The 19,348-nt window shown below is 45.4% G+C and overlaps 1 protein-coding gene across 1 annotated transcript in view; it reads right to left on the bottom strand.

Moving 5' to 3' along the window:
* Positions 1-19,348, bottom strand: part of LOC111972970 (rho-associated protein kinase 2-like) — a 57,889-nt gene that overhangs the window by 36,613 nt on the left and 1,928 nt on the right. Inside the window, 9 exon segments of the mRNA XM_070446778.1 lie at positions 3,458-3,481; positions 3,483-3,552; positions 4,163-4,322; positions 12,127-12,230; positions 12,558-12,689; positions 14,719-14,857; positions 15,210-15,282; positions 15,284-15,355; positions 17,448-17,713. Of these exon segments, the coding sequence (XP_070302879.1) occupies positions 3,458-3,481; positions 3,483-3,552; positions 4,163-4,322; positions 12,127-12,230; positions 12,558-12,689; positions 14,719-14,857; positions 15,210-15,282; positions 15,284-15,355; positions 17,448-17,713 (1,040 nt within the window).

Raw genomic sequence — 19,348 nt, 5'->3', positions numbered from 1 at the left:
TAACAGATGGCAACTTGGCAGCCACTTGCTCAGCACTCTTTCCATGGATGTAGATGACCGTGTCGTCAACGTACATTTGGATCTCCACTCCCTGGCATACAGAAGGAAGCTCATTGATATTATAGCCTGAACCACAGTCAAGAGCATTTTGGGAGAGGTTGAAACTGGAGAGTTTTGAGAGAAGGACTTTACGGTTGACGTTAACAACATGCTGCCTCTGTTGAGTGGTTCACCTTAAACCCAAACTGCATGGGGTGAAGAGGGACGACACTGTATTCAGGTGTGCAGTGAGCTGTTCCTACAACTTTTTAAACAACCTTTGAGATGACGGGAGTATACTGATAGGCCGGTTGTTGCGCACTTCCTGCTGGTCTCCAGATTTACAGTCGGATGTCGGAAGTTTACATACACTCGCGGTTGGAGTCATTAAAACTATTTTTCAACCACTCCACAAATTTCTTGTTAACAAACTATAGTTTTGGCAAGTCGGTTAAGAACATCTACTGTGTGCATGTCAAAGGATTTTTCCCAAAAAATGTTTACGGACAGATTATTTCACTTATAATTCACTGTGTCACAATTCCAGTGGGTCAGAAGTTTACATTCACTAAGTTGACTGTGCCTTTAAACAGCTTGGAAAATTCTAGAAAAGTATGTCATAGCTTTAGAAGCTTCTGATAGGCTAATTGACAACATTTGAGTCAATTGGAGGTGTACCTGTGGATGTATTTCAAGGCCTACATTGAAACTCAGTGCCTCTTTGCTTGACATCATGGGAAAATCAAGAGAAATCAGAAGACTCAGAAAATAAATTGTAGACCTCCACAAGTCTGGTTCATCTTGGGAGCAATTTCCAAATGCCTGAAGGTACCACGTTCATCTGTACAAACAATAGTACGAAGTATAAACCCATGGGAACGCATGCGCCATCATACCGCTCAGGAAGGAGACGCGTTCTGTCTCCTAGAGATGAACGTACTTTGGTGCGAAAAGTCCAAATCAATCCCAGAACAACAGCAAAGGACCTTGTGTAGATGCTGAAAAAAATTGAACTGTTTGGCCATAATGACCATTGTTATGTTTGGAGGAAAAATGGTGACGCTTGCAAGCTGAAGAACACCATCCCAACCGTGAAGCATGGGGGTGGCAGCATCATGCTGTGGGGGTGCTTTGCTACAGGAGGGACTGGTGCACTTAATAAAATAGATGGCTTCATGAGGAATGGAAAATTATGTGGATATATTGAAGAAACATCTCAAYWCATCAGTCAGGAAGTTAAAGCTTGGTTGCAAATGGGTCTTCCAAATGAACAATGACCCCAAGCATACTTCCAAAGATGTGGCAAAATGGCTTAAGGACAACAAAGTCAAGGTATTGGAGTGGCCATCACAAAGCCCTGACCTCAATCCTATAGAAAATTTGTGGGCAGAATTTAAAAAGCGTGTGCAAGCAAGGAGGCCTACAAATCTGACTCAGTTACACCAGCTCTGTCAGGAGGAATGGGACAAATTTCACCCAACGTATTGTGGGTAGCATGTGGAAGGCTGCCCAAAATGTTTGACCCAAGTTAAACAATTTAAAGGCAATGTTACCAAATACTAATTGAGTGTATGTAAACTTCTGACCCACTGGGAATGTGATGAAAGAAATAAAAGCTGAAATAAATCATTCTCTCTACTATTATTCTGACATTTCACATTCTTAAAATAAAGTGGTGATCCTAACTGACCTAAGACAGGGAATTTTTACTAGAATTAAATGTCAGGAATTGTGAAAAACTGAGTTTAAATGTATTTGGCTAATGTGTATGTAAACATCCGACTTCAACTGTATGTACAGGGGTTCAAGATGGCTATCTTCCATGCTTTTGGGAATGAACTTTCTTGCATTGATAACTTGACTATCTGGGTAATTAGGGTGGTTAGGCTGTCACTGTACTTTTTTAGAAATACAGTTTCAAGACCAAACACATCTTTTGCTTTAGAGTTTGAGGGAGGAGAGGATTTTCTTGACCTTTACCTCACTGGTGGACCAAAAAAAAACGGTATGGCTTTCTTTGCTGGGGATCATGGACAGGTCTCTTGGGGTGAACTTTTGGCCCAGCTCTAGGACTGAGTCAATGAAATAGTCATTAAAGGTGGGTGCGATGACTGAGCTGTTGTCCTGAAGCCATTGACTTTCAGTTGTAGACTCGGCATGATCTTTCCCAGTGAGTTTGTTCATGTTTTTCCATATTACCTTGCTGTTCCCTTTTGCTTCGTTGATGATAGGCTTTCCTGAGACTCATTGTCACTTTGTTTCTCAGTCCTTTATAGATTAGTTTGTCAACATGGTCCCGTGTGGCTCAGTCGGGAGAACATGGCGCTTGCAACGCCAGGGTTGTGAATTCGATTCCCACGGGGGACGAGTACGGAGAAGAGAAAAAAAAGTATGACATGTATGCACTTACTACTTTAAGTCGCTCTGGATAAGAGCATCTGCTCAATGACTAAAACATAACATCTAGGGCAGATTTTAGAGACGGTTATAGAACAGCATCTCTTCTTCATAACTTGCCATAAAGTATCATCGAATCAGGGTAGGCCTTGTATTTTTGTTGTGTTTGTGAGGCACCTGTTTAGTGAACTCAGAAACGGCTCCAGGGATAAGCGACATAAGCGGTCGRTTAGGGCTCCAGGCTGCTTGCCCCACAAAGGTGTAAGTTGGTTGTGCATCAGGAATTTTTATTTTGTTATGTCAGTCACTGACAGTCACTCAATTAGCCATGTCAGCTAATTATTTTTTGATTGGTAAGTTAGTCTCGCAAGCTATGTAAACTTGTAGTAATCATGACCGAATACCGACCGGTCACTCAGGGCACGTGCCCAGGGGCCCTGACCTCTAGGGGGCCCCCATTGATTTGTTAGTCACTTTCACTCAGATATCATTAACATGGCATAAGAAAATGTGTAGAATTGCAGGTAATTAGCTTTAAAACTGAAAAAATGTCTCTCCACCTCATGGCAAAATGAGTAGAATTACAGGGAATTAGCTGTAAAAAAAATAATATATATATCTCTGCCCCATTGCCAAATGAGTAGAATTGCATGAAATGTATTAGAAAATTGCAACATTTTCTCTACGCCCCATGGCAAAAAGTGCAGGGAGGGGCAACCAAATCTCGCTTCGGGCCCCCAAAAGGCTAGAGTGAACTTGGTTGTATTTGAGACATCCGAGAAGTCAGTATGTCTCAGTGTTCTTTTCAGTCCGTCTGTCTGAGAATTATGTCTGTCTATCTGAGTGTTCCATTCCATTGGTCTGTCTTGAGAGCTACTACGTTGCACCGAACATTTCAATATTGAATTTGTACTCAAATGTCAGTCTTGTCCCTTCTGAGCACACATCTTCCCTTTTTGTTTTGAAAACAAACAAACCCACAAATGCATGCATGTATGTACGCAGAAATGCAACAACCTACCTCTCCTTTGATGCTGTCCTCCTTTTTCCTCAGAGCTATCCTTACAGTCTTTAGAGTCCTCCACAGATATCCCTTTATTCCCAACTCTCAGCAGCCTGTTAGAGAAGGAGAAGCAAGAGAGAGGGAGGGGAGAGGTCTTTAAACTGGCTTTACCTGAGGGGCCCTGCCAGCCATGCCAACCTCCATGCCAACCTTCCTCGCCCTCTGAGTACCCAAGTCCGTATCCCGCCCCATAACACGTCCTGCCCAACCAAGAACCCACCCAGCTCAGACTCCAGCTCTACAATTCCCATTCAATGATCATGATCATAAGAACAGACTTTTATCATGAGCCTAGTGGCTTTATTAAAAGGGCTATTGGAACAAGGAGGCAGTGTAAAGTACAGACGCAGCGTGTACGACTAGTTTCAACATAAAACTCTACCTTTTTTCATTCACTCTCTCCCTCTTTCATTTCCTCTCTCTATAGCTGCAGGCACAGACATGACCTCAAGCACATTGTCTGCACAGTACAGAGAGTCTTACAAAAACAACCTTAAAAACATACAGCAGACTCATTCCAATGTAAATTTAGAAAACCAAACCAGATTCCTAGATAATTGGCACGCTTGCTGAAGCTAAATATAACACTAACATGAATGTACACAGACACTGTATAGACACTAAACTTAACTCTTAGAATAGATAGAAACCAATTAGTCTTACTGGTCTTCCTTGAAGTAGGTGAAGCCCACGAATGGCAGCTGGTTGCCCACAAAGGCCCTTGGTGTGGGAAAGGTCTCCACGTCGCCTTTGTCATCCTTAATCTCGTCAAAGTTACTGGTGTCTATGTCACTGCTCAGCTCTGGTACTACTGGGGCCACGGCTGAAGAAGGGAGAGCGAGAGGGAGGAAGTGGGAGAAGCAAAGAGGGGGAGATGGGGGCAGAGAGGGAGAGAGGCAGAGTGAGAGAGAGAGAGATGCAGAGTCATAAAGAAGCAGAGTGTGTGTGTGAGCGAGAGAGGACAGAAAAGGGGTGGACATAGTGTGGGTTTGGGTAGAGAAGGGAGAGGGAGACATAGTTGATTCAAATATGTCTAAAATCAACAAACTCAGCTCCGTGCTAAAATTGGTGTAAATCAAGATACACTAACACAGAGCTCACCGTCAGCTCCTCCGATTCTCAATCAGTGTGTGGTTATTTTCACAGTATAGTTTGTGATTTTCTAAGTGTGTATAGAATGTGCGTGTGTGTGCTCTTATACACATCTAGATGTGTATAAGAGACAGGTGTGTGTGTGTGTGTGTGTGTGTGTGTGTGTGTGTGTGTGTGTGTGTGTGTGTGTGTGTGTGTGTGTGTGTGTGTAGTACACCAAACGAAACTGGGCATAGGAGGTAGAAGAGAGCGAGCTGGCGTGGTGCGGACGCCAGACCCGCCACTCCTCTCTCCCCCTACAGTACCCGCTTTGTGTCCCAACACACACTGTTGCCTTTCACACATGCAGCCTAAACACACTCCAGGAGAGATATAACTAACTCTCCTTCTTTTGCTGCTCTTTTAAAGGCCCCCGGCTGCAGAGCAGGCGGACAGAAATAAATTATAAGGGCCAGGAGGCGAAAGCTGAAAAAGTAAGCCTGCTCTGCAGGAAACTAAGCCGCCTTGTTGAATCCTCTTTCTTCAACAGGATCTGTTCTGGCTCCAGGCAAAGATAACCAAGTTTAAGACAGACCCTCAGTAGGGAGAGATCAAGAGATGGATGGATGAAAGACAGGAGAGAAAGATATATGGATACAGAGAGTGAGTGATAAAAGAGAGGGAACGAAAGAAAGAGAAACAAATAGTTGTGCGGTGAGACTGGAGAAAGAGATGCTGCTCTAGCTCTGCGGAGGCCAATTACGTCGCTGCTTACCCAGCATGCTCTCTGATAGCGGGTAGGCTAATGACAGGCAGCTGTGGCCACAGTGAGAATGGAGAGAGGAGGGAGCGACCGTACCTCGAATCTGATCTGGGGCCTGGTGCAGCGGTTCTAGGGCATCCCCTCTCATTACCCCTATCCAACCCAGCCCGCCCCCAGAGTGGCTACCGACACCCTCTCCACCCATTCCCTCCCTCCACCTCCCCTCAATCATGCAATCATAGGGCAGGGTGCATCAGCCTAAGAACATGGCTGACGTTTTACATTCTCCCAACCAATTCTGCTATTTTGTTATTTTTTTATGTAGTTTTTATAATGTTGCTGCTACTGTCTCTTATGACKGAAAATTACTTCTGGACATGAGAACAGCGATTACTCACCGCGGACAGGAAAAAACTTTTTCTTTTAACAAGTTCGACAAGAAGGATATCCTGCTTTCACTGGAACAGGCACAGATCCACGTCTTTTGAGTGAAGAAAAGACGCTGGAAAAGGGGCCGCAGATCGGGCAGCCTTCTGAGAATTCGTAGGCGAGCGAGTAAACTCCCACTGCCAGCCGTTCTTCTTGCTAATATACAATCATTGGAAAATAAAATTGATGACCTATGATTAAGATTATCCTACCAACGGGACATCAAAAACTGTAACATCTTATGTTTCACCGAGACGTGGCTGAACGACGATACGGACAATATAGAGCTAGCGGGATTTTCCATGCACCGGCAGAACAGAGATGCTACCTCTGGTAAAACGAGGGGTGGGGGTGTGTGTCTATTTGTCAATAACAGCTGGTGCGCGATGTCTAATATTAAAGAAGTATCGAGGTATTGCTCTCCTGAGGTAGAGTACCTTATGATAAGCTGTAGACCACAATATCTACCAAGAGATTTCTCATCTATATTATTCGTAGCCGTCTATTTACCACCACAGACCTATGCTGGCACTAAGACCACATTCAACCAACTCTATAAGGCCATAAGCAAACAAGGAAATGCTCATCAAAAAGCAGCGCTCCCTAGTGGCCGGGGACTTTAATGCAGGCAAACTTAAATCCGTTTTACCAGATTTTTACCAGCATGTCACATGTGCAACCAGAGAAAAAAAAATCCTAGACCACCTTTACTCCACACACAGAGATACATATAAAGCTCTCCCTCGCCCTCCATTTGGCAAATCTGACCATAATTCTATCCTCCTGATTCCTGCTTACAAGCAAAAACAAAAGCAGGAAGTACCAGTGACTCGCTCAATACGGAAGTGGTCAGATGACACGGATGCTACACTGCAGGACTGTTTTGCTAGCACAGACTACTATATGTTCCGGGATTCATCCAATGGCATTGAGGAGTACACCACCTCAGTCATTGGCTTCATTAATAAGTGCATCCACGACGTCGTCCCCACAGTGACTGTACGTACATATCCCAACCAGAAGCCATGGATTACAGGCAACATCCGCATCGAGCTAAAGGCTAGAGCTGCCGCTTTAAAGGAGCAGGAGACTAATCAGGACGCTTATAAGAAATCGCGCTATGCTCTCTGACGAACCATCAAACAAGCAAAGCGTCAATACAGGATTAAGATTGAATCCTACTACACCGGCTCTGATGCTCGTCGGATGTGGCAGGGCTTGAAAACTATTACGGATTACAAAAGGGAAACCCAGAAGCGAGCTGCCCAGTGACACGAGCCTACCAGACGAGCTAAATGCCTTTTGTGCTTGTTTCGAGGCAAGCAACACCAGCTGTTCTGGATGACTGTGATAATGCTCTCTGTAGCTGATGTGAACAAGACCTTTAAACTGTCAACATTCACAAAGCCYCTGGGCCAGACGGATTACCAGGACGTGTACTCAAAGCACGCGCGGACCAACTGTCAAGTGTCTTCAATGACATTTTCACCCTCTCCTTGACCGAGTCTGTAATACCTGTTTCAAACAGACCACCATAGTCCCTGTGCTCAAGGAAGCGAAGGTAACATGCCTAAATGATTTCCGCCCCTTGGCACTCACGTCGGTAGCCATGAAGTGCTTTGAAAGGCTGGTCATGGCTCACATCAACAGCATCCCCCCGGACACCCTAGACCCACTCCCAATTTTCGCATACCACCCCAAACAGATCCACAGATGACGCAATCTCAATCACACTCCACACTGCCCTTTCTCACCTGGACAAAAGGAACACCTATGTGAGAATGCTGTTCATTGACTACAGCTCAGCGTTCAACACAATAGTGCCCATGAAGCTCATCACTAAGCTAAGGACTCTGGGACTAAACACCTCCTCTGCAACTGGATCCTGGACTTCCTGACGGGCCGCCCCAGGTGGTAAGAGTAGGCAAACACACGTCTGCCATGCTGATCCTTAACACTGGGCCCCTCAGGGGTGTGTACTTTGTCCCTTCCTGTATTCCCTGTTCACCCACAACTGTGTGGCCAAACACAATTCCAACACTATCATTAAGTTTGCTGACAACACAACAGCCTGATCACCGACAACGATAAGACAGCTATAGCGAGGAGGTCAGAGAACTGGCAATGTGGTGCCAGGACAACAACCTCTCCCTCAATGTGAGCAAGACAAAGGAGCCGATCGTGGACTACAGGAAAAGGCAGCTGAACAGGCCCCGTTAACATCGACAGGGCTGTAGTGGAGCGGGTCGAGAGTTTCAAGTTCCTTGGTGTCATACACATCAACTAACAACTATCATGGTCCAAAACATACCAAGACATGTGAAGGCACGACAAAAGCCCCCCCCTGAGATTAAAAGATTTGGCATGTGTCCCCAGATCCTCAAAAAGGTTCTACAGCTGCACCATCGAGAGCATCCTGACCGGTTGCATCACTGCCTGGTATGGCAACTGCTCGACATTTGACCGTCAGGTGCTACAGAGGGTAGTGTACACTGGGGCCAAGCGTCCTATCCAGGACCTATACAATAGGCGATGTCAGAGGAAAGCCCATAAAATTGTAAAAGACTCCAGTCACCCAAGTTATAGACCGTTTTCTCTGCTACCGCACGGCAAGCGGTACCGGGGCGCCAAGTTTAGGACCAAAAGGTTCCTCAACAGCTTCTACCACCAAGACATAGACTGCTGAACAATTAATAAAATCGCCACCGGACAATTTACATTTGACCCTCCCTTTGTACACTGCTGCTGCTCGCTGTTTATTTACAAATTACCTCAACCAACCTGTATCCCCGACACTGACTCGGTGCCGGTCCCCTGTACAAAGCCTCGTTATTGTTATTCTGATTGTGTTACTTTTATTATTACTTTTTATTTTATTTTAATTGTATTTATTTCACTTTATTTAACCAGGTAAGCTAGTTGAGAACAAGTTCTCATTTACAACTGCGACCTGGCCAAGATAAAGTAAGAATAGCAGCACGACACAAACAACAAAACAGTGTTACACGTGGAATAAACAAGCGTACAGTCAATAACACAATAGAAAAAAAAGAAAGTCTATTACAGTGTGTGCAAATGGTGTGAGGAGGTAAAGCAATAAATAGGCATATTAGCGAAGTAATTACAATTTAGCAAATGAACACTGGAGTGATAGATGAGCAAGTAGAAATACTGGTGTGCAAAAGAGCAGAAAAGTAAATACACTGCTCAAAAAAATAAAGGACACTTAAACAACACAATGTAACTCCAAGTCAATCACACTTCTATGAAAATCAACTGTCCACTTAGGAGCGTGTAGGGGCAACAACCCAGCAGCAGGACCGCTACCTCCGCCTTTGTGCAAGAAGGTGCACTGCCAGAGTCCTGAAATGACCTCCAGCAGGCCACAAATGTGCATGTGTCTGCTCAAACGGTCAAGAAAACAGACTCCATGGGTGGTATGAGGACCCGACGTCCACAGGGGGGTTGTGCTTACAGCCAGCACCGTGCAGGACGTTTGGCATTTGCCAGAGAACACCCAATATTGGCAAATTCGCCACTGCGCCCTGTGCTCTTCACAAATGAAAGCAGGTTCACACTGAGCACATGAGCACATGTGACAGACGTGACAGAGTCTGGAGACGCCGTGGAGAACGTTCTCTGCCTGCAACACCTCCGCCTTGACCGGTTTGGCGGTGGGTCAGTCATGGTGTGGGGTGGCATTTCTTGTGTGGGCCGCACAGCCCTCCATGTGCTCGCCAGAGGTAGCCTGACTGCCATTAGGTACCGAGATGAGATCCTCAGACCCCTTGTGAGACCATATGCTGACACATGCACATTTGTGGCCTGCTGGAGGTCATTTTGCAGGGCTCTGGCAGTGCACCTTCTTGCACAAAGCGGGTAGCGTCCTGCTGCTGGGTTGTTGCCCTCCTACAGCCTCCTCCACGTCTCCTGATGTACTGGCCTGTCTCCTGGTAGCGCCTCCATGCTCTGGACACTACGCTGACAGACACAGCAACCTTTTTGCCACAGCTCGCATTGATGTGCCATCCTGGATGAACTGCACTACCGTGACACGCCAGCTGGTGTGTAGACTCTTCTGCTCTACTGACTCCTGTAGCTAGAGGAGGCACCGCCAGCATTCAAAAGTGACCAAAACATCAGCCAGGAAGCATAGGAACTGAGAAGTTGTCTGTGGTCACCACCTGCAGAATCACTCCTTTTTTGGGGGTGTCTTGCTAATTGCCTATAATTTCACCTTTTGTCTATTCCATTTGCACAACAGCATGTGAAATTTATTGTCAATCAGTGTTGCTTCCTAAGTGGACAGTTTGATTTCATAGAAGTGTGATTGACTTGAGTTACATTGTGTTGTTTAAGTGTTCCCTTTATTTTTTTGAGCAGTGTACAAACAATATTAAGGGAATGAGGTAGGTAGATTGGGTGGGCTTTTTACAGATGGGCTATGTACAGCTGCAGCGATCGGTTAGCTGCTCAGATAGCTGATGTTTAAAGTTGGTGAGGGAAATATAAGTCTCCAGCATCAGCAATTTTTGCAATTCGTTCCAGTCATTGGCAGCAGAGAACTGGAAGGAAAGGTGGCCAAAGGAGGTGTTGGCTTTGGGGATGACCAGTGAGATATACCTGCTGGAGTGCATGCTACGGGTGGGTATTGTTATCGTGACCAGTGAGCTGAGATAAGGCGGAGCTTTACCTAGTATAGACTTATTAATGACGAATATGTAGCGAGGGCCAGCCGACTAGAGCATACAGGTCGCAGTGGTGGGTGGWATAAGGGGCTTTGGTGACAAAACGGATGGCAGTGTGATAGCCTACTTGGTAAATATTTTCTTAACTCTTCTTGAACTGCACTGTTGGTTAAGGGCTTGTAAAGTAAGCATTTCACGGTAAAGTCTACACTTGTTGTATTCGGCGCATTTGACAAATAAAGTTTGATTTGATTTGCTAGCACCCAGGCWGTGTTCCAAATGGCACCCCATTCCCTATATAGTGCAGTACTTTTGACCAGGGCCCCTAAGGCTCTGGTCAAAAGTAGTACACTATGTAGGGAAGAGGGTGCCATTTGGGACGCAGCCCCAGAGTCCCACATCTAAGAGCTTTATGGCTTTATGTCACGCAATGGTCAGGAAGGGAGGTGCTTTAATCTGCTAGCCAATGAGCAGACTAGAGAGAGGGAGACTGCGTTCCAAATCTCTACCCTTCTCCCGAAGTGTGCACTTGCAAATCTCTACCCTTCTCCCCCCAGCCAATGCTTAAACCCATAATTTGCTTTTAAACCCATAATGGACAGTGTGCAAGTGCACAACTCTGGAAAAGGGTGCAGAATGGGGATGCGCCACAAACTAGAGAGAGTGGGGAGCTCAACAGGAGAACTGTTGACTGTGATGTGTGCTATGGATGTTGCAACGATGGGTTGTAAATGAAGACTTAAAGATGAGACACGCACACATAATGGGGTTCGGAAAGGTTGAGACACACTGAGGTTCGGTAAGGAGGAAAGACACACACACGCGCACGCACATATGCACACAAGCACGCACACACACAGTGGGGTTTCAGTAGTGCAGTAATGACTCTTTCCGGTTTAGTGTTACAGACTGCCTGGGCTGTGATCAGGAGTTACAGTATGTCTCGGTCTTAATCAGAGCCAGCTGAAACTTCTTCCTTCCTTTTCCCCTCATTTCCTTGGTGACTTTACTGACCTGGCAGCAGTGGATAACTGCAAGCAGCATTTCCACCAGTTGTGTGCGTGCCTGCGCTGTGTGTGTGCAAGTGTGCACGTGATCCCGCCAAAGTACTTTCAGTTGATTCCTGTCACATGATATCAAAATCAGTGAGGATGGAAGGATGGAGGAGCCCACGTTATGCAATCCCTCCTTGTATCGCCGAATAAAATGGCATACAAGTACATACTACTGACAAAGCATTACTATATGTACATCTTTACGCAGGGCAATGGTCTAATGACTGATTAGTAATAGTTCAGTCACAGCCGAGCTCTGCCTTCTGATAAATGTATGTATCAAGAGCAGGAGTGCTGATTTAGGATCAGTTTTGCCTTTTAGATCACAATAAATACGATCACATGGAGAGCGGGAAAGACCTGATCCTAGATCAGCACTCCATACGACTGTTCCACTACATTTTTGCTGATAGACCAAAGAGAGCAAAGAGGAGGCTGATGCTTCATGGCCCCATACATGGGAATGAACTGTAGTATGTCGTGTAAAATCAGGAAAATGGGAAGTTGGGTTACATAGGCAGATACAAAAGGCACACATAGACAGGGATACACGCATGGTTGCGCACTGGCACGCATGCCCACACACACACTGTATGACTGAACACACACACACTCACTCACTCTGTAGGATGGTGTGGAAGGTCCACTGGCCATGTCTCTTCATCTCCTCCACGCCGTTCCTCCCTGTACATAGCCAATGGGACGGCGCGGTCAGAGAGTTGTCACTCACTCAAACGTGCAACTCGACCGCAACCTGAACACAATGCAAAGCACCACTTTCCTCCACACAGCTGGAGTGACCGCTAGGCACTGACCACAGTCCACTGACTGACCAGGCTAGGCCGCCTCATGACCACTGCAGCACTCAGTAGAACCAGAGTCTAACTGCAGCCAGTAGGAGTAGTGATACTGAGAGAAGATAGGTCCAGTAAGTTGCTGATGTGGAGATAGATAAAGCCACACAGCAGCACAATAGGGTAATGAGGCAATAGGGTAGTGAGGCAATTGGGCCAGACAAGTCAACAACACTACTGCCTCTCTCTTCCTCTCACCCTCCCTCCCTGCCACAGGGTGCAGGGCTGGAGGGGTGTGGCAGTTTGGGCTGCCACGTGTGGGACATTCCAGCCTCAGCCATGAGGAAGGGAGGGAGCAAGGGAAGAAGGGAGGGGTGTGTTTCTGTCCCACTAGAAAACATGAGACCATGGAAAAAAACACAGCTTGTCCCTCAGAGAGAGAGAGAGACAAAACAGGGAAATGGGGAGTGACTGGATTAAGTCATTGATGAATGAGAGGGCGAGAGTGAGTGAGTTGGTGAGTGAGTCAGTAAACAACATGCTGAGCGTGAATAAATGAGCGCATGAGACAGTGTGTAGGGAGTGTGTGTGAATGACAGTGGAGTAAGTGAGAGAAAAAAAAAATCAACAGAGGGGAAGGGGAGTAGAAAGCAGATGTTGCGCGGCAGCAGAAAGGGCCAGTTGTTGACGTGGCCCCCGGGGGGGCAGGGCTGCTAATGTCAACAGGAAGTGGGCTTCACCTGGGGGCTGACTGGTGGGACTGGGCTGGGTCATTACGCTTCAATGCTCTTAGTTGTTTGCGGAAATTGACCCACTATGCTGTCTACCTTCAGCTAATTTGTCACCAGGCAGGCYTGATGTCACCAGGCAGGCCAAAACTCCCTCTCACCAAACCGGGTGGTCTTTTCAAACAGCTCTTACACTAAAAGGGCATTATCATCATCAGATGAACCTCATAGTGTGTAAATATACTGAACAGAAATATAAATGCAACATGAAACAATTAATTTTTATTTTACTGAGTTACAGTTCATGTAAGGAAATCAGTCAATTGAAATTAATTAATTAGGCCCTAACCTATGGATTTCACATGACTGGGAATACAGATATGCTTCTGTTGGTCACAGATACCTTAAAAGAAAGGTAGGGGCATGGATCAGAAAACTAGTCAGTATTTGGTGTGACCACTATTGGCCTCATGCAGCGCAACACATCTCCTTCGCATAGAGTTGATCAGGCTGTTGATTGTTGCCTGTGGAATGTTGTCTCACTCCTCTTCAATGGCTGTGCGAAGTTGCTGGCGGGAACTGGAACACGCTGTCGTACACATCGATCCAGAGCATCCCAAACATGTTCAATGGGTGACATGTCTGGTGAGTATGCAGGCCATGGAAGAACTGGCACATTTTCAGTTTTCAGGAATTGTGCACAGATCCTTGCGACATGGGGCTGTGCATTATCATGTTGAAACATGAGGTGATGGCGGCGGATYAATGGCATGACAATGGGCCTCAGGATCTTGTCACGGTATCACTGTGCATTCAAATTGCCATCGATAAAATATAATTGTGTTTGTTGTCCGCCAAACTGCAGTCAGTTCAAGACCCTGGGGAGGATGACGAGCACGCAGTGAGCTTCCCTATGACGGTTTCTGACAAGTTTGTGGAGAAATTCTTCAGTTGTGCAAACAAACAGTTTCATCAGCTGTCCGGATAGCTGGTCTCAGACAGGTGAAGAAGCCGGATGCGGAGGTCCTGGGCTGTCATGGTTATCGGTGATCTGCGGTTGTGTGGCTGGTTGGATGTACTGTCAAATTCTCTAAAATGACGTTGGAGGTGGCTTATGGTAGAGAAATCAACATTAAATTCTCTGGCAACAACTCTGGAGGACATTCCTGCAGTCAGCATGCCAATTGCACGCTCCCTCAAACCCAGAGATATCTGTGGCATTGTGTTGTGACAAAACTGCACATTTTAGTGGCCTTTTATTGTCCCCAGCACAAGGTGCACCTGTAATGGTCATGCTGATTAATCAGCTTCTTGATATACCACATCTTTCAGGTGGATGGATTATCTTGGAAGAGGAGAAATGCTCACTAACAGGGATGTAATCAAATTTGTGCACAAAATTTGAGATAAATAAGCTTTTTGTGCGTATAGAACATTTCTGGGACCTTTTATTTTAGCTCATGAAACATGGGACCAACACTTTACATATTGCGTTTATATTTTTGTTCAGTATATWTATATATATATATATATAACACAGGAAAATCTAGCTTTTGTTTGCACTCTGCCTTTAAAGGGCAGTAACAGCCTCCACGGGAAAGTGTGAAAAGTGAGGGGTCACACTTTGAAGGAGCCGAGAGGTCACAGAGGTCACGGGCTTGTGTTTCGTAGGTCAGAGGTCACACATATACCTGTCAGACAGGAAGGCACAGATGAGGTCCTTGGCATCGTTGGACATCTGCACATCGTCTGGGAAGTTAAGGTTATTCTTGTGATCCATGATCTTCCCATACGTTCCTACTAGTGACTCGGCATAAAATGGGGTGTCACCTAAAAAGAGAGGTGACATTTAAGTAACAATGTTAGTGTTTATTTTACGCTTTACAGGGGGAGGTTAAGCTGGTTTCTATACACACTAATAGCTTAGTAGTGTGACTAACTTGGTTCAAACTTGTGTCTAGCCCACTGAGCTAAAGCCAAGTCTTGAGGTCTCTGGAAAGGTTACTTATTACCCAAGCATGGTTAACCAAATCATGTTCGATATTGTATCTTAACGTCAATCCAAATCAAATGACAAAACTAAGCTTATTACATTTTTAAAGCAAATGGTCTGCATGATTCAGACCCTCAACGCCTTTCTGATTCAGGATCAGTGAATGGGGACAGAGAAATACTCACTCGCCGACCAGCATCTCAAAGATGAAGACCCCCACAGACCACCAGTCACACTCGCGGCCATAGTAGCCGTCGCCCCCCCTGAGACTTGAGCACCTCGGGGGAGATGTAGTCCGGAGTCCCCTCCGCCGTGTCACAGCGGACCATGCCCGTCTGGAATCAGATAGACAGACGGACAAAGATGCAGACGGGGAGCCGGGCAGACAGACAGAAACAGASACCTAGTTAAAGCAGGTAACCTTAAGTGAAAGATAGTGGGACAGTGTGCCTAACACAGATTAGAGCTAGAATTCTTAATTTATACTTTAGGTAGAACGTTGAGGGATGAGCCTGGAGAAATGTAACCACTCTCAAGTTCATAGAAAGAGCTATAGATGCAAGGACTGACCATCCATGTTTTGAGGATATACAGTGTTTGTTTACATTCATACTGTCTACAAACAAGCTTATATTTGGGGTTCTGAGGAGGTACAATTGTCACGCTCTGATCTGTTTCACCTGTCTTTGTGATTGTCTCCACCCACCTCCAGGTGTCACCCTTTTTCTCCAATTAGTCCCTGGGTATTTATTCCGGTGTTCCCTGTTTGTCTGTGGCCAGTTCGTCTTGTCAAGTCAAAAATGCCTGCTTTTCTTCTCTCTCTTTTGCTAGTCCTCCCGGTTTTGAACCTTGACTGCCTTGACTCCGAACGCTCCTGCCTGACGATACTGCCTGCCCCTCTGTACCTCCTGGAATCTGACCTTGTTTATGTTCTTTTGCCTGTCCATAACCATTCTCTTGCCTGCCCCTTGGATTATAATAAATATCAGAGACTCGAACCATCTGCCTCCCGTGTCTGCATCTGGGTCTCACCCTATGCCCTTATAACAATAGTTGAACTAAGCTCATGAGGCATTTATACGTTATATTCTTCAAGAATCAATGGGTATACAGTACCAGTCAAAAGTTGGGACACACCTACTCATTCAAGGGTTTTTCCTTTATTTGTACTATTTTCTACATCCTGTGGCGGTCCTCATGAGAGCCAGTTTCATCATAGCACAGCATAGCATGATGGTTTTCATAGCATGATGGTTTGAAGAAACTTCCAAAGTTCTTGAAATGTTCCGTATTGACCTAACCTTCATGTCTTAAAGTAATGATGCACTGTCATTTCTCTTTGCTTATTTGAGCTGTTCTTGCCATAATATGGACTTGGTCTTTTACCAAATAGGGCTATTTCTGTATACCACCGCTACCTTGTCACAACACAACTGATTGGCTCAAATGCATTAAGATGGAAAGAAATTCCACAAATTAACTTTTATAAGGCACACCTGTTAATTGAAATGCATTCCAGGTGTCTACCTCATGAAGCTGGTTGAGGAAATGCCAAGAGTGTGTAAAGCTGGGATATGTGGGACGGTAGCGTCCCACTTGGCCAAAATCCAGAAAAAATGTAGCACGCCAAATTCAAATATATTACTATAAAAATCAATCTTTCATGAAATCCCTCGAGTGCCAGCGGTTCTAGTGTTAAACCTAGTCCTGAACTAAAAAGCACTTTTGGTGATTCTCCATTAAGCTGATTAGGACTAGGCCTAATCAGTGTCTGGGAAACTGGCCCATACATTTTGTCCAACAGCTTTCTGCCACACTGCACCTGTGTGTGGCAGACATGATAAGACATGATAAGACATGATAAGACATGATTCAGTAACTAAATCGGATGCAATTTGTCTGGGGAAATTGACATTGCATTCAAAATCTGACCACACGGTGTTCTCTCAAATGCAGATTTCAGCCAGACACAGTTCATTGCCTTGAAAATAGCAAAACATTTGCTCAACTTTAGCTCAAGAGACGAAACCAGAAAGAAATTCTGGTCTAGGGCTTGAGTTTGCCATTTCAGAAAGAATGACCATAACAAGACAATTTATGGACGGAGTCTCCCTCAGCAAACCCTTAATGCACAGTCTAGGCCGTAGACAAGTGTTTCCCAATCCTGGTCCTGGGGACCCAAAGGGGTGCACATTTTTGTTTTTGCACTAACACACCTGATTCAAATTAAAGTTTGATGATGACTTGATTTGTTGAGTCAAGTGTGTAAGTGCTAGGGCAAAAACAGAAATGTGCACCCGTTTTGCTCCCCAGGACCAGGATTGGGAAGCACTTTCCTAGACCCAGTGCTTCTCAATCCTGGTCCTGGGGAGCCAAAGAGGGTGCACATTTTTGTTTTATTCTCCATTCTCCACCACCAAAACTCACCGAGTCCATCTTCATGCAGGTGCCGAAGTCAGCCAGCTTGAGGTGGCCATTTTGGTCCAGCAGTATGTTGTCTGGTTTCACGTCACAGTGGATGAAACCCATAGAGTGTATGGTATCTAGAGCCAGCACCYCCTCGGCAGTGTAGAATCGGGCCCATTTCTCTGGCATGTCATAGTTCATGGTCAAGGTGACCAGGTCTCCACCGGGCATATACTCCATAACCATGTAAAGGTGGCGGTCATCTTGGAAAGCACAGCACAGCACAGCTGAAAAACATGTGGATAGGATAGTAAACTCAGCAAAAAAGAAACGTCCTCTCACTGTCAACTGTGTTTATTTTCAGCAAACTTAATATGTGTAAGTATTTGTATGAACATAAGATTCAACAACTGAGACATAAACTGAACAAGTTCCACAGACATGTGACTAACATAAATGGAATAATGTGTCCCTGAACAAAGGGGGGGGTGGGGGTAAAATCAAAAGTAATAGTCAGTATCTGATGTGGCCACCAGTTGCATTAAGTACTGCAGTGCATCTCCTTCTCATGGACTGCACCATATTTGCCAGTTCTTGCTGTGAGATGTTACCCCACTCTTCCACCAAGGCACCTGCAAGTTCCCGCACATTTCTGGGGGGAATGGCCCTAGCCCTCACCCTCCGATCCAACAGGTCCCAGAGGTGCTCAATGGGTTTGAGATCCGGGCTCTTCGCTGGCCATGGCAGAACATTGGCATTCCTGTCTTGCAAGAAATCACGCACAAGATGAGCAGTATGGCTGGTGGCATTGTCATGATGGAGGGTCATCTCAGGATGAGCCTGCAGGAAGGGTACCACATGAGGGAGGAGGATGTCTTCCCTCTAATGCACAGCATTGAGATTGCCTGCAATGACAACAAGCTCAGTCCGATGATGCTGTGACACACCGCCCCAGACCATCTCCAAATCGATCCCGCTCCAGAGTACAGGCCTCGGTGTAACGCTCATTTCTTCGACGATAAACGCGAATCCGACCATCACCCCTGGTGAGACAAAACCGCGACTCATCAGTGAAGAGCACTTTTTGCCAGTCCTGTCTGGTCCAGAGACGGTGGTTTTTGTCCATAGGCGACGTTGTTGCCGGTGATGTCTGGTGAGAACCTGCCTTACAACAGGCCTACAAGCCCTCAGTCCAGCCTCTTGTGGACAGTCAAATCAAATCAAATGTTATTTGTCACATACACATGGTTAGCAGATGTTAATGCGAGTGTAGCGAAATGCTTGTGCTTCTAGTTCAGACAATGCAGTAATAACCAACAAGTAATCTAACCTAACAATTCCACAACTACTACCTTATACACACAAGTGTAAAGGGATAAAGAATATGTACATAAAGATATATGAATGAGTGATGGTACAGAACGGCATAGACAAGATGCAGTAGATGGTAAGAGTACAGTATATACATATGAGATGAGTAATGTAGGGTATGTAAACATTATATTAAGTGGCATATTTTAAAGTGCTAGTGACTACTGTATTCATATAAGATGGCAAGATTTTCTAGTAGGATGAATATGAAGTACAGATATACATAACAGTGATCCCTCGCCACTTCGGCGGTTCACTTATCTGCGGATCTCGCTATTTCGGCGAATTTTCATAATGCATTTTTTTTTTTTTTTTGGTGCATTGTGCTCTGCATTCTGATTCGCCTAAAGAAAAACTCACTCCCGCTTTCTGTATCAAAAATGCTACGAATTGTGCTATTCATTTTTGTCGTCTCGTGCAGTTATGTGTACGTACATAAACAGCTTGCGCAAATTTTACATTAAGTTGCCAGGAAGGAAGGACAGGACTAACGCTTGGTCGCTTAGGCAAACCATGGTGCGAATGGTCACTGAACTTAAGAATGTACTGGG

The sequence above is a fragment of the Salvelinus sp. IW2-2015 genome, linkage group LG14 (assembly GCF_002910315.2).
Source record: "Salvelinus sp. IW2-2015 linkage group LG14, ASM291031v2, whole genome shotgun sequence".
Classification (NCBI taxonomy): Eukaryota; Metazoa; Chordata; class Actinopteri; order Salmoniformes; family Salmonidae; genus Salvelinus; species Salvelinus sp. IW2-2015.
The sequence above is the reverse complement of the archived record's forward strand: the minus strand, read 5'-3'. Positions and strand labels throughout refer to the sequence as shown.